The 26,639-nt window shown below is 35.4% G+C and overlaps 1 protein-coding gene across 27 annotated transcripts in view; it reads right to left on the bottom strand.

The window, feature by feature from the left end:
• STAU2 (staufen double-stranded RNA binding protein 2) overlaps positions 1 to 26,639 on the bottom strand; it is a 296,660-nt gene that overhangs the window by 50,039 nt on the left and 219,982 nt on the right. The window contains exon 12 of one of the 27 annotated variants that reach the window (XM_072804230.1): positions 23,421 to 23,447. The exons of the other annotated variants lie outside the window; for them this stretch is intronic. Coding sequence (XP_072660331.1) covers positions 23,436 to 23,447 — 12 coding nt within the window. The 3' untranslated portion in view covers positions 23,421 to 23,435. Of the gene's footprint in view, positions 1 to 23,420; positions 23,448 to 26,639 lie in introns of those variants that run through there. 27 annotated transcript variants of the gene reach the window in all.

Genomic DNA, 26,639 nt, shown 5'->3' with positions numbered 1-26,639 from the left:
CAATTCCTTCAACCTCTTTCTCTCTTCTTGCAACCCTCTCATCTGCCTCATCTCTTTCAACTACAACTCCAATTCATGCACCAACGCATGCACGCTCATGCACGCGCACACACAAAGGTAGATGAAAAGCTTTAAAACTTCCTGGTTGTGTGAAAATGAATGCTTGATATAAAAAGAAAATTGTAATACAGCAGAGAAACAGGCTAAACAAGCTCTTAAGAAAACTTAAGAATTTATCAAATTTGTAGTTAATGGCAGCTATCAAAACTTTGAGCAGAATGTCCTTAAATGCCATATGCACATACACACACACACAAAATACACACACACACATAGATAGGCACATGTGTGTAGGCCTAAAAAGTACACTTTGGTGTGCATATTTGAAGTAAAATGTTCTATCCAAAATTTCTGAAAAATTTTATATCTACTACATCTCTCTCAAAATATGTTTAAGAATGCAGATATATGATAGTAAATGGCTTCAGGAGAAAAAAAAGCAGCAGCCACACAGTGCTGATGTGTCTTTCCTTCTACTGCCTTAGTCAGCCCCTTGTTGGTTTCTCTCATCCCATCTCTTCCCCATTTCATCTAACACACAGACGCTGACAGAGTCAGTTTGCTAAAGCACAGCTCCAGCCTGTCATGTTTTCCTTACAAGTCGACCATTCTTAACCAGTGTCGACAGAATCAAGTTCAGATTTTTAAAAGTGGCAGTCAGGGATCATTACAGTCTACCCGCGGCCCGCTCTTCCAGCCTCATGCCCCACCGCCCTTTCCCGCCCCCTGCCCCGACCCTGCCCCCGGGCTGTGCCCCCAGTGCTCTGGCGACGTTGGAATGGTCCTATTCCCTGAGCATGTCTCCTTCGTCTCTGCGGTTTTGTTCATGTTGTTCCCTCTGCCCGAAATACAATATTTATTTGGCTCACATATAATAAATGTGATCTTGCAATGAAGAGATAAAGATAAAGAATAAACATAATCTTTGCTCTCAAGGAGCTCACCACCTAATGGGAAACACAGATAAGTAAACAAATTTCAACAGAAGTATGATAGGTACAGACATATTAATATATACTGGATTTGGTGGTGACACAAAAGAGGGAACATTTTATTTTTGTTATGGTAAGAGACTTTCAGAAATACAGCATGCACAAAACACATGGAGAAAGGAGGGTCTAATCTATGATTTAAGAATGCCCAAAACAAATATGTAGACATAGAATGGCTATATTTAAGAGCTCAATCTAAAAGCATTCAGCTTATTACAAGTAATATTTATGACAGATTTTTTTACGTTTATTTATTTTTTTAGTATTGTCTACACCCAATGTGGGGCTCGAACTCACAACCCCAAGATCAAGAGTTGCGTGCTTTTCTGACTGAGCCAACCAGGCACTCCCTGTTTATGACAGATTGTAATCAGAAACTCAAATATAACTGGTTTACTTTATGACGTCTTTGGTATCAAATAAACACAAAATCTCTGGGAACCAAAGAGGAAGTGCAGGATAGCAGAGGGGGGCCAAGCATTCTGACTTACACACCGGAGACTGGAGCAATTACTTCTAACAAATTATGAAGCAAACTAAAATACAAGTGAAAGGAAGAATTTCGATGAGGCACTGAAAAATGAAGTTATCAAATGTATTTAATAAGAGTATGACATACTTGCTGCTACATCCCTTCTGATGTCATTTAACTAACATATTTCTTAAAAATTCTTTTTATAAAAGTATAAAATTAAGAGTGCATATACACAATTTTATTTAAAACAACAACAACAAAACCAACAAACATCTACGTTGTTAAGAACATAGCTCATGACTAGCATCTTGAAAACTCATAGAATTCTCCTTCCCAACTGCCTCTCCCTCCCTTCCTATGAGTGGTGACCACTCTCTTGTTTTTGTGAAAATCACACCTTCACTTTTCTTGGTGGCTTTACCATCTACATCCTAACAACACTCGGGTTTTGTTTGGGAAAACTGGGCAGCAAGCACAAACGTAGCTATCTATGGAAAGAGCAATATTGTTGATACCACGCAGAAGGCCAGGAGAAGAGACATGCAACATGGAGTCTAGTCTGGCTTCAGGTTCTTTAAGGGTTTAGGAGAACCTCCGCTGGAGAAGTCAGAGAACAGCAGAGAGAGCCCTGACCGGAGGACTTGCTGCCTCTGGGCTGTTGTCACAGCTGCAAAGCCAACCAAGGACCAGACGTCTGGCAGGACTGTGGTCAGGTGTGGGTTCCTCTCTATCTTGTCTTTTGTTTTTATTGTGGCAACCTATACATAAAACTTACCATTTTAACACATACAGCCCCGCAGCATTAAATATGTTTACACTGTTGTGCAACCATCGCTACCGTCCATCTCCAGAACATTCATCTTTCCTGGTGAAACTCTGTACCCCCGTCCCTGGTGGTTAGCATATCACTTTCTGTCTTTAGGAAGGTGGCTACCTCCTCTAAGTGGAATCACATGGTATTTGTCTCTTTGTACTGGCTTATTTCACTTAGCCTGGTCCTCAGGGTTCATCCATGTTGTAGCATGGGACAAGATTTCCTTCCTTCTTAAAGCCAAATCATATTCCATTATATGTATATGCCACATTTTGTTTATCCATTCACTTGTTGATGGACACTTCCACATTTTGGTTATTGTGAATTATGCTGCAATGAATACAGGTATAAAGATAACTCTTTGAGATCCTGCTTTCAGTTCTTTTGGGTATCTACCCCGAAGTGGAATCAGTGGGTCATAAGGTAGTTCTGTTTGATTTTTCAAGGAACTGCTCTACTGTGTTCCAGAGTGGCTACACCATTCATTTTATACGCCCCCCTCCCCCAACCCAGCACTGCACAGGGTTCTGATTTCTGCACATCCTTGCCAACTCTTATTATTTTCTGTGTTTGATAATAGCCATCTTTAAGGAGTGTGAAGTGGTAACTCACTGTAGTTTCTATTTGCATTTTCCTAATGATAAGTGATGTTGAATAAGTGCTTTTTTGGCCATTTGTATACCTCCTTTGTAGACATGTCTACTCAAGTCCTTTGCCCATTACTGAATTAGCTCTCCGTGTCATACCTCCAGCTCACAAGAATACATATTGGTGGAAGTGAAATGAACATCCTCAGATGACAAGCAGGCAGGACATGAAGAGGAAAGTAAGAACTTCATTAGTACATGATCAAAGGGGAAAAAAATACAGAAGAGAATCTGGGCTAGGCTCACCTGGCATAACATCTTCAGGTTAAAAAGACAGTACATTCCCAGTAGAGATCCTGGTGATCACAGCAGTCAATGTGTCTAGCTTTTGAGTCAGTCAGGCTGCTCTGTTTCGTATTATACACAATGTATCCTGGGCTCACCTTTCATCTTCCTCATGGAGAATGCTTCTGCCTTGTTTGGGCACCAGATCTCCTGTTTCCTATCATATTCTTCCTCTCATTTTGAGGGGGCATGTTTTCAACTAGTTTTTTGATAAAGGAAGCAGAGAAGGCAAGTATTTTGAAACTTTGCATGTCTGAAAATATTCTTTTATTCATTCATTCCTGATGATTAGTTTGGGTTGGTATAGAATTTAGTCAGTGGCTATTTTTCTTCAGAATTCTGAAGGCATTGTTCCAAGAAACCCAAAGCCATTATAGTTCCTAATCCTTTACATGTGATCTCTAGCTGCTTGAGCTACCTTCTCTTTGCCCTCAGTGTTGTGAACTTGCACCACATACTTTGGTGGGGAGCTATTTTCATCCATTTCATGGTGCACTCCGGGTTTTTTTTCAACATTAAAAATGAAGTTGTTCTCTGTAAATATGTTCTCATATGTTTAATATGAAAAATGAAGTCCTTTTTTCTCATGCAAATATGTTGGGCCTCTTTTCTGTTTTCCAATTTCTATTTTCCATCTCTTTGTCCTTTTGTTCTGCTTTTTGACACTGTTCCTCAGCCTTATTTTCTATTCCTTCTGTTAGCAAATAAAAGCACATTTCTGGGAAATAGCATCATCATATTTGAATGCTCCAGTACAATAAAGAAAAGGGCACACCTTCTGAGCAAAAGTTTCAGGCCAAGCATAAAGCGTTCTTGTGGTCGCCTTTGACCTATCCATTACTTAGAAGTGTGTTTAGCTTCCAAATCTTGGCAATATTCTATATATTATTGTTACTGATTTTTAATTTAACCCCAATGTGATAGAAAACATTGTCTGTATGACTTGAATCCCTTTAAATTTATTGAAGCTTGTGTTATGGCCCAGAATACGGTCTGTAGAGGTGAATGTTCCATGTATATTTGAAAAGAATATGTACATTGTTCATTGGAGTGTTCTATACATGTCAATTGGGTCAAGTTGGTTGACAGTGCTCAGGTTTTCTATATCCTTACTGACTTTCTCTCTACTTGTTCTCTCAATTTTTGAGCGAGGAGTGTTGAAATATTTGACTATAATTGTAGATTTGTCTATTTCTCTGTGCAGTTGTATCAGTTTTTGCTTCATATATTTTGAAGTTTGTTAACACATGCAAAAACATTTGGGATTGTGTCCTCTTGATGAATCATTCTCTTTATTATTGCAAAATGATCTTCTTTATCCTTGTTAACATTCTTTACTCTAAAATCTACTCTCTCTCATATTAATAAAGCCACTTCAGCTTTCACTTTTCTTTGGATATCTTTGAATGCAAAGAACAGCCTTGAATACAGAACAATTGTCTCTATAAAATGTCTGACACAAATCATAATAGCAATACATTAACAAGTACTGAGTGTCTAAAATGATGACCCCTAGAGCACGGCAGTGTGATTTCTCAGACTGACAGCTTCAGCATCAGTTGGGAACTTGATAGAAATTCTAATTATCAATCTCTACTCCAGACCCTCTGAATCAGACTCTCTGGAATGGGTCCCAGGAATCTGTGTTCTAACAACTACACCTGGGAATTTTGAGGCATATCAAAATTTGAGAGTCAACTTCTAGCTTCTGATTCTAGGAATAAGTATTTGGATCAAAGTAAGCCAAAAAATACCTTTTGGGGGGCGAACCAAATAAAAACTCTAGCTAGAAGGGTATTTCTGCAACTCTACACTTATATGATGTTGCCCTAGCCAAAGGCCCATTTTTGTGAAAGTTAGTTATACAATAATACTCCTAATCAAAGTGTAACAACAGATTTAGGATACCAAAAACCTAAAATTCATTTTAAATAGAATTGTATTTCAGGAATGGGGGAAGTACACCATTTTGAGTTTTTAGCTATGATTTCTTAAAAGTAGGAAATACTCTTTGTGGAAAGATTATAATGAATTTTCATTGCACGTGGCTACTGAGTCTTAGGGATGACTCAAAGCTGGGTATGGCTAAAAAAATTCTCTCCTCTTAAAACAACTGTGTATTCCTTTAAGTCTAGTACAATACATGGGTCACTTATTTTCTCAGTGAAGTTTCCCTACAGTGTAGTTAGTCTGTATATATAGTAATCTCTTGAGTGTGATCCCACACTGGTGGATTCTTCTTCCTTTTATTTAAATATACTTATATACCTGGAGAGGCTTTCCCCTCCTCTCCTCTGCTGTAGGTGGTCTTCTCAGGTGTGGGGCTACACTCAGTTCTTCATATGTATTATCTCATCTAATCCCCACTACAACCCTGCCAGTAGGTATTACATTATTCATCAGAGATAGGCAGAGCAACTGGCCTGTGGTCAAACTGCTGGGGAGTCTGTGTATGACCTGGCATTTTACTCCCAGACTTCAAATCCTGGAGAATTCCCACTGGGGCCACCACCATAGCTACAAGTTATGACTACAGAACATAAAGAATACAGAAAAGAAAAAGGCTCATGACCTTAGAAAAAGGTCTTTCTTTTTAAAACTTAATAGACATTTAAACAGTAAACAAAATGGTTTATTTCAGCATACATGACATATTTCTTGGTATGAAGTGAATCCAAAGAAAGGAGAAGAAAGTCCTTATCTTGGCATTTTGTAAATTGACTATATGCAAACATACACCCTCACACAAACACCCTAAGCCAAAGAAGCTCAGAAGTCGTTTCAGCATATTGCCTTTCATTTCATACAGACTGGACTACATATTTGTATTAAATATTCTTAAGTTTTGTTTTTAACAGAAGTCTTTTATTTGAGCTACAAGCTACACATACTACTTAAAAATTTTGTTTCACAGAAAGAACAAGAATCACTAGTTGTGGTATAGAAATTTCATCATACAGTAATACTTGGGTACAAGCAATAATTACATATTTTATGTATAACTTATAAATTGATTTGAACCACTCACTTAAATAAAACTTAAGAATTTCATTTTCAGAATCACAGGAAGAAATTAGGTTCAGATTAAAGTGTGGATGCTATTTACCCAATTGGGATGGCTTAACTGGTGGCTTTCTCTACAAAGAATGGTAAACAGAGCTCCCATACCTCTTCTAATTTCCTTGTATCAGAACCAAAAATAATATTTAATATTTGCTTTGTACCTTACACAAGAAATTGAAAAAACAAAACAAAACAACCCATGCACAGAGTAGTCAGTGGTCAACAAAAGAAACTGAAAGCCTAAAACAAAAGACACTTTGGAGGGTAGAGCAGTTGGTCTTTCCCCTTTGTTCTCTATTTCTCATAGCACAAAAATGGAGGTATAGGAAAAGTGTTTTCAACATGCGATAAAAGGTTAAAAAGAATTACTGGTTTGAAGGAATTTTAACAACATGACATTAAGGAGAGCAGAGGCCATAAAATAAAACCAAAAAGTCTGTCCAGAAGAACTTGAAGAAATCAGGAGAAAAACAAAAACAAAACCGAAAAATGCTCACAAATTGTCTGGATGGTCATGAGCAATCATTGACTTAGTCTGTTATAATTTCAAATGAACTCCTCCTAAAATATGTGACTTATATGTGACCATTTACACAGCAGCTCTTATCTATGATTTCAAAGGTGATCAGTTCAAAGCTTAATGAATTTTCTTGATATTGAATTTTTAAGCCTTTGAAATCTTATATTTCAGTAATGCACTATTAACTTAACATTTAAGCAAAGCGGTATGATCTAGAGAAAATTCAATCTCTTCTGATGATTAAATTTCAGTAATTGAACATAAAAACATTTGGAAAAGGGCTGTATAAATGAACTGTCAGCATATATTACAACATTACAATGTTGCTTAGGTAAGAAAATGCTCCTTGAAGAAGTTGGCACAATGATCAGCCAATTGGAAAAACAGAGGAAGTAAGCTATCACTGAAATAACGAGGAGGAATTCCATTAAGGCTCCAGGCCAGGTATGTGAAGGAGGTGTGATTGATATGCAGGACTTTGAGATTAACTGTGTGGGACATGCTGAGGCCATGCCTACATGCATTGAACATAATGCTATATTTGGTATCAGAGTTTGACTGAAGTGGTGTTTACAGAGTCATTGCTCTTACTGGCTCTTTTCTCTTAAATGCTGAGGATTTTGTTTCAGCCGTGGCGTCAGCAAGGGAGCATTTTCATGAGGAAAAGAAAAATATAGTCATGGCCAGAGTTACTTTCATATTAAGATGTGATTAGTGTTCACTTTTAGTGTCAACAACAATTTAAAATGCTACATTTCATACAAAGACAGGGATGACAATGGCCATGAGCTCATCAAGTCCCTATGTTCCTATCAGAAGATCCCTTGGGGTACTGCTAATAAATGGTAAGATTTTAGAAGCCAGCAGGATGACATGATATAAAAACAATTTTAAAAATTTGATATTTATGAGCATGGGAATATGGAAGAAGTCATTGTTTTGAAGCTGCTTCTAGAATTGCTACAGAGCATTGGAATCTAGCTCAAGTTAACAGAACATCCTTGAAATATTCAAAGACAAGAGTTAGTTCTGAGTGTATATTTCTAGTTCAAGTGACCATACGATGGAATAGAGGTTAGCTGGATTGATTTGAATATTCTGTCTTTAAAATCTCCTTTCTGGAATAGACAAGTAAGGCACTAGAAACCTAGCCCAGCAGAACCTTGTTAATGGATGGCTTGTTATTGTATAAAATCCCAATACAGTGAGGGTTAAATGATGTTTTGCCAAATCCACCTAGCGCTTGCAATAAAAATGTATGTAATATCTTAGTTTGCAAAGTGGATGATACTCCTGTTTATCAACACCCAAGTTATAGAACATTAGAAGAAATGACCAATCTGGAATTCCTAGTTCTGCTACCGGCCCCCTGTGTCACCCTGGTAAATCACTCAAGTCTCTGTGGCAATTAAACATTTAAAAACTAGGCACACTGGAGGTTAGTTTTAATTACCTGCAAACTTTTCTGTCATAAAATAAGGATTGGCAACTGGCCCTGACAGAAGTAAAAAAAAATAACCTAAAGGTATTTACTTTTTGCATACCTTATTCATTATTTAGTAATTTTACATCATAATTACACATCATCCTTCTTCAGAGACCAAAATCAGATAGACACATTCTAATCTCATGGGCAAAAGGAAGAAGCACGGCGGGCAAGCACTCAGAATAGTCCCTATTACCTGAATTCACGATGCAATCCTCCACACCAGCAACTGGGATTACAGGCAAATTTTTAAATGTTGCTTTGTTTTGCTTATCCTTTTGGAGAACTATATCCCCATGCACTTAAACTTATAATTTGTTCTAAAGTTATCAATCAATTTAATGTGACTTATAGCCATTGACTATCTTCTAGGCACAATTCCCTGTACTTAAAAGATGATGCTCCACCCTCAAGGAGTTTACAATCCAATTACCAACGGCTCTGGGAAAGAAGTGCAAAGGACAGGAAGGTTCAATGAAGAGAAAGATCTGAAAAAGCCTAGAGAATTAAAAGACATGTTTCTGGATAAAGGTGACCTCTGCAATGAGATTCAAGAAGTAACAGAACCATGTAAGTGAAAGATAGGGAGAAGGCTGTCTAAAATGTAGAAAAGGCAAGAAAAAAATAGAAAAGCACAAGGAAAATTAGGTGGTTTGGCCAAAACCAAAGTTGCATGTGGGATAGTGAGAGGAGAGGCTATCAAGGAGATTGGGGAATAAACAACATTTAGGAACTTGGATTCCTTTTTTAAAAGAGATTTTTTTTTTAAGATTTTATTTATTTATTCATGAGAGACACAGAGAGAAGGCAGAGGGAGACATAGGCAGAGGGAGAAGCAGGCTCCAGGCAGGGAGCCCCATGTGGGGCTCGGGCCTGGAACTCCAGGATCATGATCTGAGCCAAAGGCAGATGCTCAACCGCTGAGCCACCCAGATGTCCCTTTTCCCAGATTCTTCTTTTATGGAGTCTGGACAGAGGGAAAAATTGGAGGCCAGGAATCTTCCTATAGACAACTAGCCTGAAACTATGTCAATTAAGTACAGATACACTGTCTTCTTTTACTGGTTTGGGAGCTCAGTGGGCACAGGAATTATGTGTTGTAGCTTCTGAATCTCCAGAGCCTGCCATTAGCAAATAACCATATTCTTACTGAATATGTAAGTAAATGAACAAATAACTAAATTGATTAATTAAAGGTAAATGTGAAAATTTTATTTTCACTATTGATAATAGAAAATCCTTTTCCTATCAATTTTTCCCTAAAAATATCTGTTCTTCATATCTGCTTTTAAAAGGGTTGCTTTATATTAGGAATGCAACAAAATCTCTTATAATGTTCACAGAAAACCATATTAACTATTCTAGAATTTTCCCTTCTCATTGGCCATTGAATTCTTGGAACTGGTGGAGGTGATAAATGCAATAAGCTCTTCTCCTCCTACCTATGGCATTATTTAAGCAAGTAAGTATTTTAAGGAAGCTATGGTTTGAGCACACTCTTGTTCATCAGGCTGCCAAGGCTATCTGTAGGTCAGTTAGGGAAATGATGCAAAGAATTTCCTTCTGAAAGGATTCTCCAGAAATTACTTCTGGGAAGGAACTTGGGGTTCAGTGTCCATTATTAACTCTGGTGAGTGGTAGGAGTGGAGAGGCTGGTAAATGGAAGAGAGGAAATCTGGTGTTTCCTCTCCAAACTAAAAACCTCTAATCATCACTGGACATTAATAAAGAGGTGAAGAGACGACTTGTGAATTTTCTGTAATAATAGACGAAGCTCCCAAACACAGCAGTGATTATGGATGAAGAATGTACCTTTCTCCCCTTTCACATAAACACTCAGGAGTGCCTTTCTATTTGATAAAGAGGGTGATAGGAGATCTTCTGATTTGTTTGTTTGCTTAGTGTCCAACTCCTGCCTTATCCTGCTATACTCTGCAACTCGAAAAAGAACACTTTTCCTGCAAACTGCCCACATAAGGCACATCTTGAGAGCTTTAAGTGTATCTATACAAGACAATATTGTGGTAGTATTATCAATGTTGAACAGTGGTTTAAATAATCCCAGATCAAATTAGCTTGATTCAGATCAAGAATTGATACTGCAAAAGAAAATAAAAACTTGGGATCCAAGAGAGAAGAGGTTAAGCTTCATTTCAAAAACAGAATATAAGTTTATATTAGATACAACCTATATATAACTTACAAATTAATGGCATGCTTTGTAATGAATCATAACCTACATTAACTGATTGTATTGAAATATTTGGAAAAACTGGTGATTCTGAAATACAAAATTTTCTTACATAATTTGGTTAAAAACTCAGTTTAATATAAACAAAAACCATTTTGAATGGTTCAAATATTTAATCCATGCAAAATAGTTTCAGTTTTGTGTCATACAGCCTGTATGCAGTAAATGTTAGGAAATCTTGGTTTGAATGAATGAAATTTTACCATAATTACTTTTTTGTCCTTTGAAAGCATAACAGGGTAATATAAGTGTACTCTTCCATGGAATATAAATTTTTAAATTACTTTTACTTATAAATATAATTTCAAATTCCAAATAAAATGATGGAACTAAAATCAGAAAACTATATATACACTTTTGAATTTTATATATATACATATGTGTATATATATGTTTATATATATATAGTATTTTTACAGTGCTTTTGATATCATCAGTTGTGAATATTTGAAGGTAAAAAATGTTCACATTTCCTATTGAGAAAACCAAATTTATCAGGAAATAGCTTTTGATTACAAAGAACCCAGCATTTATGTCTCTGATAGCCCAAGGAAATAAAGCTATAGTAAATTGTTCCAAAGCAAAAGTAAATGACCACTCAATTAAGCTAGAACTTTAAAAATCACCTTGAGGTTAAATTAAAAAGTAATATGAGGAAAAAGGCAATTAAAGATCAGTCTTTTAAATTTGAGTTCTCCTCACTGACAATGAAAGATTTAGTTACTTAAAATGTTTTTCGCTATTTCATATATTAAATGCTTTTAACAGTATTTCATCTCTCAACAGAGGAAATAAGGAATGTTCTTTTTAAAAAAAGGCTATACCAGGCTATCAAAATCTTTGCTAAGAAAAATAAACTAATCAAGATTGATCTCCTGGGTTTCTCAGAAGTTCACTAATTCCAAATGTTCACATAAGTTTCAAAAGGGAAGAAAATTTTAAAACTTCCCTATAATAAAATGCTTAAAAACTTGTTTGAGGAACACTGGAATTGATAATAGTCTTGTGTTATAAAATGCATTTAACTACAATTAAAATAGGTATTGATCTATTTTCTTTTCTGGAAGATCTAAGCTTCTGTTCTCTATTACTAAGAAGTATGGATCATTTTTGTCTACCAATTCTTAAGGGATTTTCTAGAATAGTTTTCAAGAAAAGGCTGAGTGTGCTTTGGCAATACTTTGGCAGATGGGAGTGTTTTTTCAATTTTTGTTTTGTTTTGTTTTAAACCTAACAGCAGAGTAACTACTAAATATGTCTACAAAGCAAATGCAAGGGAGACTTCCTTTACATTTAAGCATACTGACAAGTTATTTCTTTTTCAAGAGGTCTTTAATATTAGTCAATGAGAAGGTAAGTGAAAAATGGTAAAAAATACTAATCACATTACTGAAAAAAGATTGGCTATTTCCCTTTGTTTTAAAATTCTCTTCCAGCTTCTTTTAAAATCCACCAAAAGACAGTTTGCTACAAATGTCCAGAAATGGGATGAATAAATAATTAAGTACAAAGGAGGCCTAATCTAATGTACCATTGTCTGCCAGTTAATCTCTCCTGGTTTAACAATCTGAGTTTAACTACTTCATGATGAATGAAGGGTGCAAATGACTTGAGTGTTTCAGCCCATAAAACAGGCTTAGGGAAATAAAAGTTGCAAATTTGATCGCCAGCCTTAGATTGGCCATCATTGGCAATATAGCTATGGTTTTAACAGAGACTAAGAGTTTTAAAGGAATTATCTAAGTGTAATATTAGGTAATGAAATGCCAATAATTTACATTTAAAGTACCATTTACCCTAAAGCAGCCTACTATATGCAAGATGTGCCGTTACATAACTGAAATTTGGCTAGCTCTGAACTGAAAGGTGGCAAGCTAATTGTCAGAGGACCCACGGAGGCTAAGAGTTTTATAGACTCAGTTTTACAGAAAGTTTCTTGAGAGCATTAACATGCAGTCCCATTAAGCAAAAAAAAAAAAAAAAAAAAGACTCCAGTTGTTAACAGCAGTAGGTCTATTATTCAAGAAGAAATACATTTCACGAGATTCATTATGAAGGGAGGGGGACCCTTTTTGCCATTCTGCATATAAAGTCTTCTCAAAAAGACATCTGCAGTTTAAAAAAAATTCCATCTACTTTTACTACTACAACCTTTGTTAATTTTCTACAGTTCTCTGCTCTGACTTAAAAGTCATTTCCTTAAGAAAACAGATGACAGACAAGTTGAGTGACTGATTATATTGTGCCATCACTTTGTTTTTCTCAGAGGCCTCGGTTTAAGAGGATGGATGTTAGTGTAAATGACAGAAAGGGGAGCTTCGCATAAGATTTCACTTCTGTTCAAAGACAAGCTAATGTAACCTCACTGCGGTGCAATCAACTTGACAAATGGACACCGTGCAACCCTCTGCCTCCCACTGAAACCCGAGAGGCTGATTTACACAATATTCTCCCTGTAGACGGAAAAAGACTTCATGCTGCTAGGCTGTATAATGGGTTGATCTGATAATTCCTTGCATGTAATGAAATTTGATAATATGGAGGTGAAATGCATCTCGAAGAATGAAGCAAGTTAATGAACTTATAAAACTACACTTAAGTCTTTTAAAATCTGAACAAACAGAAAAAGGGACTCAGCTCAAACTACATTGAGAAAATGTAGCAGTTCTCATGCTTCACTCTGCAATCACTTAAAGATATATGGCTTTTACTTACAATGAACAAAAGATCCTAGCTTTAAGGAATACAGCACTATTTAAACAATTCAATATAATCTGTAGACTTCGCTGTGCCTTATCTTTACCATCAGACTCTGTTGGCCTCTGGTCTTTACCTCAAGAATTTTACATTACTTTATTCTGTTGAATTATTTCCCTAGAAGCTTAATATTTTTCCTTTTAAAGTGGCAAATATCTTAAAGAATTTATAAATACTGTCATGCAAAATTGATAAATAGTTCATCTGGAGATTCAAACATATCCTAAACTGGCTATGGACACAAAAATCAGAAAAATCAGGGCTTCATAAGGAATATAAACTTCTGCTTAAAAGTCATAGTATGAATCCCTACTTTTTCAAAGTATAAATGTTTAGATAAATGATTTAAGAAAGAAATACATGGTATGGTATATTTTTGTAGGCAAGGCTGATTTCGAATCCTCTGTAGTAAAACTGTCTATTGGTATTAATGCTTGCAAATAAATACCATGAATGTAAACTGCAATCAGAAGCAGTTTTAACACATGTAAATGTTGAATGAGGTAGAATTTTAGTCTTATGTTTACTTTGCTGTTGTCACAAATAAAAAAAGCACTTATGAAAACATTTCATGCTGAAGTGAATGGATTTCAACAGCTGCTGATTTGGTGACATGGAGAACCCCAGTGGAGACATCCTGCTGAATTAACGTTTTGGAAATGTTAAAAAGAAACTTCAAACAGACCTCGTTTAGCAGGCGGTCAAAGATTTTGCTCAGTGGGGATCATGTGAAGGCTAGCAGAGCAGTCACTCAGCCATGAATCAGACTTGTCAATAGTTGCCTATTTTCTCAACAGGTGACTCAAAAAGGCACACAGTCTACTTCCCCTCACATTTCTGTGTGTACTCGCACAAAAAAAAAAAAAAAACTATCCTAGACTTCTCTGGCAGTATTTAGGAGGCACAGCACGCATGGTTGGGGAAATTGCGATTGAAGGGGTTCAGATATGTATGTTTTTTAAAAAGTTATACTTTCATTCTTTTCTCACCAATAAAAAATTTGCTAAGCCATATTTAAAATCTACTGGTTTTCAAGCAAACTTTCATCCTAAATTAGAAATCTGGAACAGATTCGATCAGAGTTACAGAACAGCAAGAAATCTTAGAGATACTCCAAATCAAACTCTCATTTTACAGTTGAGGAAACTGAGGCCCACAAAGACCTAGTAGAGATTTAAGTAATTTGCCAAAGATCACATATTTATTGATCAATGTGTTAGACAAAATGTCTATCTTCTGACTCCCCAGTTCAATATGCGTTACACTTGTCCTTAAGAAGTAAATCAGAACTAGGCTTCATTTTGCATTGTAAAAATACTAAAGGAAAAACACCATTAAGCCCAGCAAGATCTCATGGTTCAGTGTTTTTCTGACTTGGCATGTTTTAATTTTTTTTCTTTAAAATTGCCAGACAGAGATAGAGTTAGTGGAAAATTCTTTCCCCACACCCCAAGAAGTGGGGGTGGAGCAGGGAGTCGGGTGTGGGTGAAAAGAGGTCCAGTACCAAGCTTTGTTTTCAACTCTCAACATTTAAGAGTTTAGTACAAATACAGAGTACAAAAATAATACAGCATTTCATTGTTACTGATTCAGATTGGCATTGTAAACTGTGCGATACAAGCTACTATTATGTCAGAAAATTACCAGGTATCCATTAAATGAGCCCAGACTACTTTCTATTGTTCAAGGATTTTTAGTTGTTTTTGAAAGCCTAAGTACAGAGTTCAGTGAGAGTTCTCAGAGGTGACTCCAGAATCATAGCCGTGCTCATTAGTTTAGTCAACCTCACCTACTGCTCCCTTCGACACACAGCCATTACCAGCTGATGCTAAAATGGAATCTGAGGCTTAGTCAATCACCTCATACTGGCAAGATGTTTCCCAGAAAAGTACCCTGTTGAAAATACTTCCTACATTTAATTCAGAGATAAAAATTAGTAAGAAACTTAAGTGAATGCCAGTCCCATAAACATATACACACAACCATATACATAAACCTCTCAGGGCCCAAGCTCATCAGTTCCTGTTATTGAAATTTACCTTTTAGAAGTTTAACTCTTTGTATGGTAAAAGAACATAGTACTCTAGTGCAAAGGCTGATGGGAGTGTAAAAGGCAGACAGGGTTTTTACATCAAAATGAAAAATGTCCTCATTCTTTGACCCAGAATTCCCACATACAGAAATTAACTCCAGGGAGATAATTCAACAAGTGGAGAAAGATATATGTGCAAGGAATTTTCATGGCAGTGTTTTTTATGGTTCTACAAAGTTGGAAATTAAATTTAATTAAAATTGAATTAGGTTGGCAAGAAAATAAAGATATATATGTGTGCATATATATATGCATATATGCAGCTGTTAAAAATGGTCATTTACTCAATATAAAGCTACAGTAATATTAGTATAAGGACTGACAAATGGATTATTAGAACAAAATAGCCAAGAAATAGACCCACACTCACTTGGTCATTTAATTTTCAACAAAACACCAAAATCATCCAACTGTGTTAGGATTCCTAACTGAACACCACATGTGAAAATAAACAAACTAAACACCACAACTCCTTGTTCTCACCACACACAAAAATTAACTTTAGGTCTATTGTAGACCTAAATGTAAAGACTATAAAACTTCTGGTGAAAACAAAGGAGAATATCTTCATGTGTCAGGAATAGACAAAAGTTTCTTAAAAAGATAAGTTATCATAAAATAAAAAACCATAAATTTGACTTGCTCAAAATTTAAAACTTCTCATAAAAATACACTGATCAGATGAATAAGGTAGCGATAGACTAAGAAAGACTATTTAAAAAAAATATATATATATAAAAGAACTGGTATCTAGGATATATAAAGAACTCCTATAACTTGATAATGAAAAGACAACCTACTTAAATATGGGCAAAAATTTGAACAGATTCTTCACAAAGTAAGATATATGAATGGCCATGAAACACATAAAAAAAGTACTCAACATCATTTACCATCAAGGAATAACAAAACCATAATGAGATACCATTACACACCCACCAGAATGGTTAAAATTAAAAGGACAGCACCAAATGTGGGCAAGGATGTGCAACAAATGGACCTCTCATACATCATTGGTGGGACTATTGAATAGTGTCTTACATAAAACCTATACCTACTCTATGACCCAGCAATTCCACTCTAAGGGATTGATCCAAGAGAAATGAAAACATGTCCACAATTGAGCCCCAAGTCTGGCTCCATGAGCTCAGCACAGTCTGCTCAAGATTCTCTCCTTGTCCTTCTGTCCTTCCCCCACTGCTCAATAAATAAATAAATAAATAAATAAATAAATAAATAAATAAATAAATCTTTTTAAAAATTACTGGGATGGGGATGGACATCTACTTCATTCTTTGAAATGCATCCCCCACCCAGACACATTAATAGAGATGCTGAAATAGGGAGATATGTGATGAAGTAAATACAGTAGCCAGAATGCGGCTGATTTACAAGGAGCATGTATAATTTTTCAATGTAACATTTTCCTGAACTGACATTTTACCTCTTTAACAGATACTTCATTCATCTTTGTATACAATGAAGTTTAACCTTACCTAAAAGATGAAAGGATTGAATGATTTTCACAGCCATCTATGGCAAATGTCAAAAGAAGATAGAAAATACAACTAGTTCAGTTTGGTCAATTTGAATATCAAAATCTGTCACCTTTTGGAACAATATGAACAATGCAGCTATAGTCATGCCACCCTGTATTAAAAATCTCTGACAGGGGGATCCCTGGGTGGCTCAGTGGTTTAGCGCGTGCCTTCGACCCAGGGCGTGATCCTGGAGTCCCAGGATTGAGTCCCCTGTCGGGCTCCCTGCATGGAGCCTGCTTCTCCCTCTGCCTGTGTCTCTCCCTCTCTCTCTCTCTCTCTCTCTCTCTCTCTGTGTGTCTCATTAATAAATAAAATCTTTAAAAAAAATCTCTGACATGTCTCAGAGCAAAGAATCTTTCTAAAATGATCTAGAATAACAATAAACTGTAAACCACTTATACTTTAACTAGAAATATAAAGATTACTGAGAAATAGTGTTATCTTAAATTTCAGTGGAAAGATTTGTCAACAGATAACATTTTTAATTTTGTAGACTGCTGATTCATATGCATGGAGTAAGAAAAGCAATGTTTTTCCAATCATGTTGCACCAAAAATGGAGATAAACCACAAGATATTGTAGAACCCTCTGGGGTCATGTATAATAAGAACATTTAAAAACCTAAACTGTGGGCAGCCTGGGTGGCTCAGTGGTTTAGCACCACCTTCAGCCCAGGGTGTGATCCTGGAGACCTGGGATCGAGTCCTGGAAACTGGGGATCGAGTCCCATGTCAGGCTCCCTGCATGGAGCCTGCTTCTCCCTCTGCCTGTGTCTCTGCCTCTCTCTTTCTGTGTCTCATGAATAAATAAATAAAATCTTAAAAAAAAAAACCAAAACCAAAAAACACCTAAACTGTGTTCCTATTTCTAAATTAATGTATTTTATTGGTAAAAAGAAGAGTTTACACTCTTATTTGTTGGGTATGATTTTTTATTGGCAATTGAAATATAAAGCTACTTTGTATCACATTATGGGATGGTTGGGTATGACCCAAAATACCATGCAAGGAAACTGATCTAATAGAAGTGTACTGGTCTCTTTAGAGATTTCAAGTGCCAAATATGTATAAAATTTGATGATATATAGAAGAATATATTTATGGCATTCAATAACTTACAGATACTATATTAAGTGTGCTGCTTAATATAAAAACCACATAATAGAGAAGGATTTCTTTATTTTGCTACATGTAAACAATGTGCTTTCTCCTCTCAGTTATATAAATACTTAGCATCATAGATCAATAAAGTAAAAGTATTGTGTCATTTAACTGGAATTGAGAATTTTTTAATGGTTAATGAGAATAATGGTCAAAATGTTAAGTTTATCTTAAGCATTTACATTTTTCTTCTGATGAGTTATTTTAAAAAGCATATTATGAGTAACTTTACCAACTGATTTCTTTTCTTATCTAATGTCTTCTCTATTTAATGTCATATTATAGTCTTTCAGTTGTCAAGTAAAATGTCAATAAAAATTGATACTTTCTTCATTACTTAATTTACTAACATTTAAAGACAGTGTCTCTTAAAGTAAATCATAAGCAACCAGGGGGAATAATTTCCAAAGCTCAATATAAATGTGTATAGTTAAGATTAATTCTTGGGTTTATCTAATGAAAAATGTGACTATAAAATAACAATGATTAAAATATTTCAGAAATTATGTATACAAATGAGTACTGTCTTATTAATATTCATCTGGGAAATCAACAATTAATAAAGTGTGGAATTCCATTTTGGAACTTTCACAAGACTGTGTGAATGTGTGTGTCTTCTCTGTCTCTCTCTTCTCTCTCTCTCTCTCACACACACACACACACACAAAGTTGCCTTCTTTTATGACCACAATTTCAGACACAATGCTACTTAGCTTATATATGACTTATAGTTATTTCTAGGAATCAAAGCCACCACAAAAAGTGATAAAGTTGCTACCAAAAGAATGTTTGGAAAATTCTGAAGACATTTCTGAAAGTGGAAACTTAAATATATCACTAAAATAAACATACATTGCCTCCCAAGATGCTAACATGGCCACTTTGGAGGAACCAGTACTTAGACGTATACACTCTGGAATGTGTGTGTCTCTGTGTTTAACTGCTGTATTTGAAAGAAGTAAGCTAGAATGGAAAGAACTGTCGGTATCAGAAAGCCTGGGTTTGAGTTTCAGCTCTGGCGTTCATAAGCTGTGCAAGTTTGGGTAATCCTTTCACCTTTTTGAGTTTCAATTTCCTCATCTTTAAAATAAGAGTTGATCTAAACCAGCACAGTCCAACAGAAATATAATGTGGGCTACATATGTAATTTTTACAGCTACATTTAAAAGTAAAGAGAAACAGATGAAATTAATTTTAATAATTTTTTATTTAATGCAATATATGCCAAATATTATCATTTCAATATTTAATCAATAAAATCATTAATGAGATCCTATACTTTGGTGGAGGGGTATTAAGTCTTTGAAATCTGTGTATATTTTGTACCTACAGCATGTATCCAGTTTGGACTAGACACCTTTCAAGTGCTCAGTAGCTACATGTGGCTAATGGTTAACATATTGGACAGCAGAGATCCAGACAGTTGCTAAGAGTTCTTTCAGTTTTAAAAACTCTACTACTATTTAAAAGCTCTACTATTACTCTATTGTCAAAATTAATATAGTAATAGAAATCACATAAAATTCAGCCAAGGATATGAAAATTATAGATTCAATGCTTCCATGAGAGGTCTACTTTCATCAGGAAAGATTTGTTACTTTCCTATCTTATTGGGCATTTTTAAACTGGGGATGATTTCTCCTAACACTTAACAATCATTAAGAAGTAAGGAACTGGCAACTATTTCCTGAATTCAATCCCAAAGGGTGGATTAATTACTCTATTAAAGTGGTTTATGTCTATTAAATAATCGCCAAGTCCCCATTTCATATTATATGATGCAGATTTGACCTACATCTGAAGCTTAGGTCTTTACGTAATCCTAAGAATCATAGGACTGTTTTCAAATGAATAAACATTCAAAGTTACTCCTACAGTGACTAAGTCTATTTAATTTCTGCTTTGTTTCCTTTAGTCTAAATGAAATGAAAAGTCTAAATGATATGAAATAGTTTTTATATTAGTGAACCACACCATAAGCAACTCAATGTTTAATAACAGATATCATTATCAATTCATGGCAGCCTATTACTGGGAAAGGCCATGCTCATTAAACAGGTGATGATAGATTCTAACAGAGAAAAATGGATAAACCATTAGCTGTTGCACACCTTAGTAATTTAAAGACTGGGGTAGAACCTGCTTGCATCACAGGACAACTTTTCAATGATCAATTATACTTGTGACAGACTCCTGCAAGTTATTTATCTCCAGGTACAATTGTACATCATCTCAATTAGCTTATGAGTTTGCTATACCAAACTTTACAAAAATTATATAAAGGTATTGTCTGATATTACTGTAATCTTTGAAACCTTCTTTTTCCCCTCAGATTTATAAAAATAATAGCACACTCAAGTGTTTTTGTATCATTATAAACCATTGTATAACAGAAATCTTATTTTAAAAATAATTAACATTTCACATGCTTTGTCAAAATACAAGAAGCGTTTCTGAAAATCTCTAAAATGTATTTCAACATTATATATAGTGAAAGCTGATATTAATTCTTATTTAGAGGGGGCAACATAACAACATATTTGATCCCTTAATAATTAGCATAACATATGCTAACACAACATATGTTGTGTTTGTAAATTTGCCTCTCAGATAAAATCATGTTATTTGAAGTCAACTTTCTACCTGATTTGTATTACTTAAGGAGAATTCAGCAGAGCCACTGTGATACATACTACTGTCTTGTTTCTGAAGAAAAATGTAAACATTTATTACAGAAGCCAGTGGAGAGTAATAAAGGTAAATTCAGGGAGACTCTTAATGTTATGTGGCCTATATCTAGTGGACTGCCTGGCACTTTGGAGTTGTTCAATGTTTGTTGTATGAATGGCCATAGAAGACATACACTGTACAATATATGTGTGTAAATGCTGTGGCTGCATTCATTCTATAAATAAATACACACACAATACATATGTTATGTAGATACGTGTATTTTTTTTTAACTAAAGAAACCTGTTAGTAAAAAGTTATAATTTGATTTTGAAGTCGGAATCTTAGTTCTCCATTTGGGTGACTTCAAAACCCAAATCTTGAGGTGTCTGGCTCGCTCTGTCAGTGGAGTGTGTGGTTCTGGATCTTGGGATTATGGCTTCAAGGCCCCCAAATGAGTGTAGGGATTAGTTAAAAATAAAATCTTTTTAAAAATTTTCAAATCTTTCTCCTGCTTTCATTCATTATGCACTGCATTCATTCATCAAGTATTTATGTCACCAGCATTATGAAAGGCATGGGACTGATACAAAAAGAATAAATATGTCATGAAAACAAACAGACCAATAATTATGAAAACAAAGGAATTGCTATTTGGGGAGATTAAGAAACTTGCCCAAGGTAACCCAGACCGTTGAGCACAAGAACCACGTGTCAAATCTCAACCTATATGTCCTCCAACTATCCCAGGAAACATAAGCCTAGAGCTGGTTAGAGAATGTGATGGTCAACTTTATGTGTCAACTTGGTTGGACTGTGGTGCCCAGTTGCTTGGCCAAATACCAGCTCAGATGTTGCTATAAGGGTATTTTGTAAATTTAATTGATGTTTATAAATCAACTGACTTTAAGCAAAGGGGAATATCCTTGATAATGTGGGTGGGCCTTATCCAACCAGTTGAACATCTTACAAGCAAACTAAAGTTTCCCAGAGAAGGAATTCTGCCTCAAGACCATAACACAGAAATCCTGCTTGAATTTCCATACTGCCAGTTGCCCTATAAATTTCATACTAAAGATCGTAACAACTCTGCCCATGTTTCCAGCTTGCTAATCTGCACTATAGATTTTAGACATCTCAGCCCTCAGGATAAAACTTAGGTACAGCAGCATGTAAGGGGCCCCCAGAAGACAAGATGTCAAAAGAAAAAGATTAAATCAAGGCAGAAGAGGGTTTCACAAAGGAGGGAAGCAATAAGGCAATAAAGGTCAACTAGCATGAGGGATGAGTTTAGGCCCTGGTATTTGGCAATTATTAGCACAATGGTGACCATGGCCAGGGCAACTATAGTGTGATTAGGATACAAATCATACTGTATTCCTTTGCACTATATACCAGTAAGTAAGAGACGAGTAAGTGGAAATAGTTTGGCAATACAGAAAAAGAAGAAAATAATATAATAGCTCAGAAAGGAAGGTATAACGGAGGGGGAAGACTTTAGAATGAAGGGGATATTTGTTAGTTGAGGGAGAGAAGACATTAGAGAAGAAGATACAGGCAGATGGCAACTGTTGGGAAACAAAGTCCTAGAAGAGCAGAATATCCCAGAAGATGGACTCTAGACCACAGAGGTAGGGGTAACTTTAATCAGAAGTGTAATACCTCTTAGTCCAAGGCAAGTAGTGTTTAGGTAAAGGAGGTGGTCTTCTGAATTGCTCTGAAGCTGGGACTCCATGTCTTATTTTATTTATCCTTTATTTTCTCAGGGAATTTAGAGGTGAGGTTATGGTTAACAGTCATTATTGAAATATACATATATTTCAATATATATATATATAGTACTATAAGGGATTCAAAAAAAGCATGAGATCCATTCTCTGCCAGTCTACCGGTCCAGCTAATATGGCTTACTATATATTTAGTCACTAAACAAACAGTTTTAACCATTCCTAGTACTGGATTACAGAACATATTGTGGGAAACTTTTAGCCAAATATACTAATTTCTGCCAGTGATCAGTAAAAAAATATTATTGGTCCTCTGCTTTTCATCATTTGTACAAATTTTTTTAAGTAGAAGCTTGAAAACAAGATTTCCAATATATACTTTAGTTATAATTCCAATTATAAACTTTATAATAACTATTTTATGATAATTATAGTATTATGTAGTTATAATATTATGTAGTTATAATAAAGGCAATAATATAGAATTATAATATATAATATACTAATATATATAATATATAATATATAATTATAATAATAATTATATTATAACTACATAATCTTACTGGTCACAAGAACAGACCACTACAATAATATAAGATCATGATAAAATAGCACAGTATATTTTATCTTATTATGTTCAAATGTTTAGAAAACTTAAGCTTGAGACCAGTGATGTGACCAACAATTCTTTTATTCTTTTCTTTGTTTTCTTTTAAAGATTTTATTTATTTATTCATGAGAGACCCAGAGAGAGAGGCGGAGACACAGGCAGAGGGAGAAGCAGGCTCCATGCAGGGAACCTGATGCAGGACTCGATCCCAGGACTCCAGGATCACACCCTGAGCCGAAGGCAGATGCTCAACCGCTGAGCTACCCAGGCGTCTCTCTTTTATTATTTTCTGAACTGTGAATATAAAGTGATTATACAAATGATCTGTAACATTTTTCCTTAAAATATAAAGATATTTGCGGTTTTCTCACTTCCTACTAAACTAGGAGATGGGTGGTTGGGGACTAAAATCTTTAGGTTCTCCAGTGATGCGTTAACTGAACCAAAAGGACAACTTTACTCATTTCAAAATGTTTTATTATAACAGCAATCTTCGAAGGCAAACACAAAAGATTCTACTATGCTTAGATTTTAAAACATAAATAACCAATTTAATGCATCACTAATGATGTACAATAGATGTCTTCTTGTAGTACCAATTCAAATAAGAGACTGATGTAATCTGCCGGATACTTCAAAGTAACTAATTTGATAATAAGAAAACACTCCTTTTGTGCAAACTTTCCTACTAAAAAAAAAAATGCGGAAACCTTCCCAGTTGGATATTTACTAAATAAGTGTTGAACTCTCATTAAAATGTTATTTAATAAGAGAACTAAGTACTTTAGGTCTTAAAAATTTATCTTGAATAACATTACCTTTTAAGTGGAAATATAACCTAAATCCAGAAAATAGATATTAATGGCAAAGTATGACCTATTTTAGAATTGTGTATTTATATTCAATGTCTTAAAACTTTTAAATATCGATTACACTTGTTGCTATTATGTTATACATTCCATATACACACACTCCAGATGCCTTATCTACGAAAGAAGGATACTAGTACGTTTAACTTCTCTATAAATCTTCCTCAGCAAATATAAGTAAAACATTTCCCAGGCTCTAAACTTCTAAAGGTAAAGGCTTAGGTCAGTTTCCTGAACAAATTCTATTATAATGTTTAACATATTTTTCCAGGGAGAGAACCTTTGACTTCTTTCTTTGTTCTCCGTTACCTATCATGGAATCCGCAATTCCAGCCTAAATGGAAAAACAATATATATATGTATGTATATATATATATAAAACCCAATGAGTATTTCCAAAAGTATGTTTAATAAGATTATTATTTCTGACCAAGGCCATTTGCAGTTTGTCTTTTGGCCCACAAATGTCAAACAAAATATAAATGTAAATAAGACGTTTTCAATTATCTGTTGTTTCTTCTCCAGGAGCAGCTAATCCTGGGAAAGTACCAATTATTCCACAAAGGAAAAAGAAAGAAGGCGTTTCCATTTCTATAGCCACTGTGGGGTGGGGTGGGTGCAGTGTCCAGAAGTGGCACACAGGACATGATTCTTCGGGTTCCTTCCAATGGTATTCAAAAGACCTGATTACCTGATTTGTGAAAAATATTTTCTTAAAATTAGAAATTATTTTCTGGCAAAGCATTCAGGGGCAGCAGAATAGCCATGATGTTGCAGTAGGATTTTCCTGCACTGCATAGTATTTTAGGATGTATGTTCCCAATTAAAGAAATAAACTGATTGATCTGAGTGATATAATAAGTTATCAAGAGGGCAGTATTATATTGTTTATGCCATAGAATTTTAGAATCAAAAAAAGATATGTCTCAAGTTAATGTGCTAAATTATTTCTTGCTTAATGTAATCGTATGTGTCCTACGCCAGTCAGTACTTTAGTCATAACTGCTTTGCATATGTACAGATTTTCATGGCTTCTCACGACCCACTGGGTGGACTCCAAATTCTTTGTCTTGTCTTCCAAGACCTTCACAGTCTGATCTCTCTCTCTCTCATTCTAGTCCTTGTTCTCACAATACCTAAAGACTACAGCTGTATTTCAACCAGAGTTCTGTCCACTGAACAAGGCTCACTCCTCCCTCCCCAGAGCCTGAGCTCTTGTTAGCCCTGCAGCCAGACCAAATGCCTTTTACTAAACGCCCTTTTCTCTATTGACTAGAGGGAAATCCGGTTCATGCTTCACCTTCAACAGAGAAGGCCATCTCCTGCATAAAATTTTCTTAGCCCAAAACATCCCTGCCCTGTCCTCAAAATTCCTTAAACATTTTGCTTATATTTCTCATAGGCCAGTGATCTTTCATTTGCATTATAGATTTTCTTCTAACCATGGTAGATCACTCCTTAGGGGGAGCATCCATTTTCTACACACACATCTTCAGATCCATTGACCCATATATTGTCACACTGCCTTGTATGCGGCAGACATTCAATAAAGGTTTATTGAATGAATTAAGTTTTATGTCATCATAATCTTTTATTCTGGATTTATTCTTCCTTGAGCAGTCACTGTAGAAACCAGTGGCAAGAACTGTTACTGCCTATAATCTCCTCTCCAAAGCAAACAATAGAAATGATTAATCTCTCAATTATAAATTCAATTGGAGGTGAGACTAGAGATCAGCCTCATTCATAAAATGAGACAGTAGAAGCCCATAACAATACTGATGCCAGGGACTAGGCAATAGGCCCTGAATGATAGGTTTCCTTGTAATGGTGAGAAAGATATACTGCATATGAAAGCGTACGTGGGGGACATCATTTGGCGTAAAACAAAAATGAATACGTGGTACACCGAAGCGCTTTATAATGAAGTTTTGCTTAATATATCCCTTACTACCCTCTATAAGTGGTCAAATTTTAAAACCTCCAAATCGATGAGGCTTAAAGTCATAGCAAGGCTCATTTCCTGAGATGATACATGATTCTCTGCTCAGAGTTCTATCTTCTACATAAATTGAGAAGACTGTAATGGAAGAATGAATAAAATAGGGTTTCCTTTCATGGAACTGACCTAAACCGTGAATCACAATCTGAAAGTTACTCATCTAGAACAACAACAAAACACCCAAGCACCTTGCCTCTAGTTTCAAAAGCAACAGTGTTTCTTCTTTCTTTCTCTTCCTTTCTTTTCTTTCTTTTTTTTCTTTCTTCCTGGCACATAGAGATACTGAATAAATATTTGTTGAATGGATGAATAAATGACTGGCTGCTCTTCAATTAGACTATTAAAAAAAGAACACTTGGACAAGTGATGCACCGTGGATATCTGAGCATGTACTTGAGAGGAAGAGATTTTAAAATGTGCCTTTTGGCTGAGATTTGAGCACTGTCCCCCCTAACTTTATACTGTTTCTGGTTTTGAAGGACGAGAGCTGCAGGGAAACTCTGTGACTGTCTGGTGGTTCTGGCCTGGGCTTACAAACCTGAGGGAGGGGGTCTGTTTCTTTCAGAATTAAAGCAGTCGCCTGCTACTTTTCCAAAGATATCTGGAGGCAAAAGG

Source organism: Canis lupus, chromosome 28, assembly GCF_048164855.1.
Source record: "Canis lupus baileyi chromosome 28, mCanLup2.hap1, whole genome shotgun sequence".
Lineage (NCBI taxonomy): Eukaryota > Metazoa > Chordata > Mammalia > Carnivora > Canidae > Canis > Canis lupus.
Note: the sequence above shows the minus strand (reverse complement) of the source record. Positions and strands in the feature narration are given on the sequence as shown.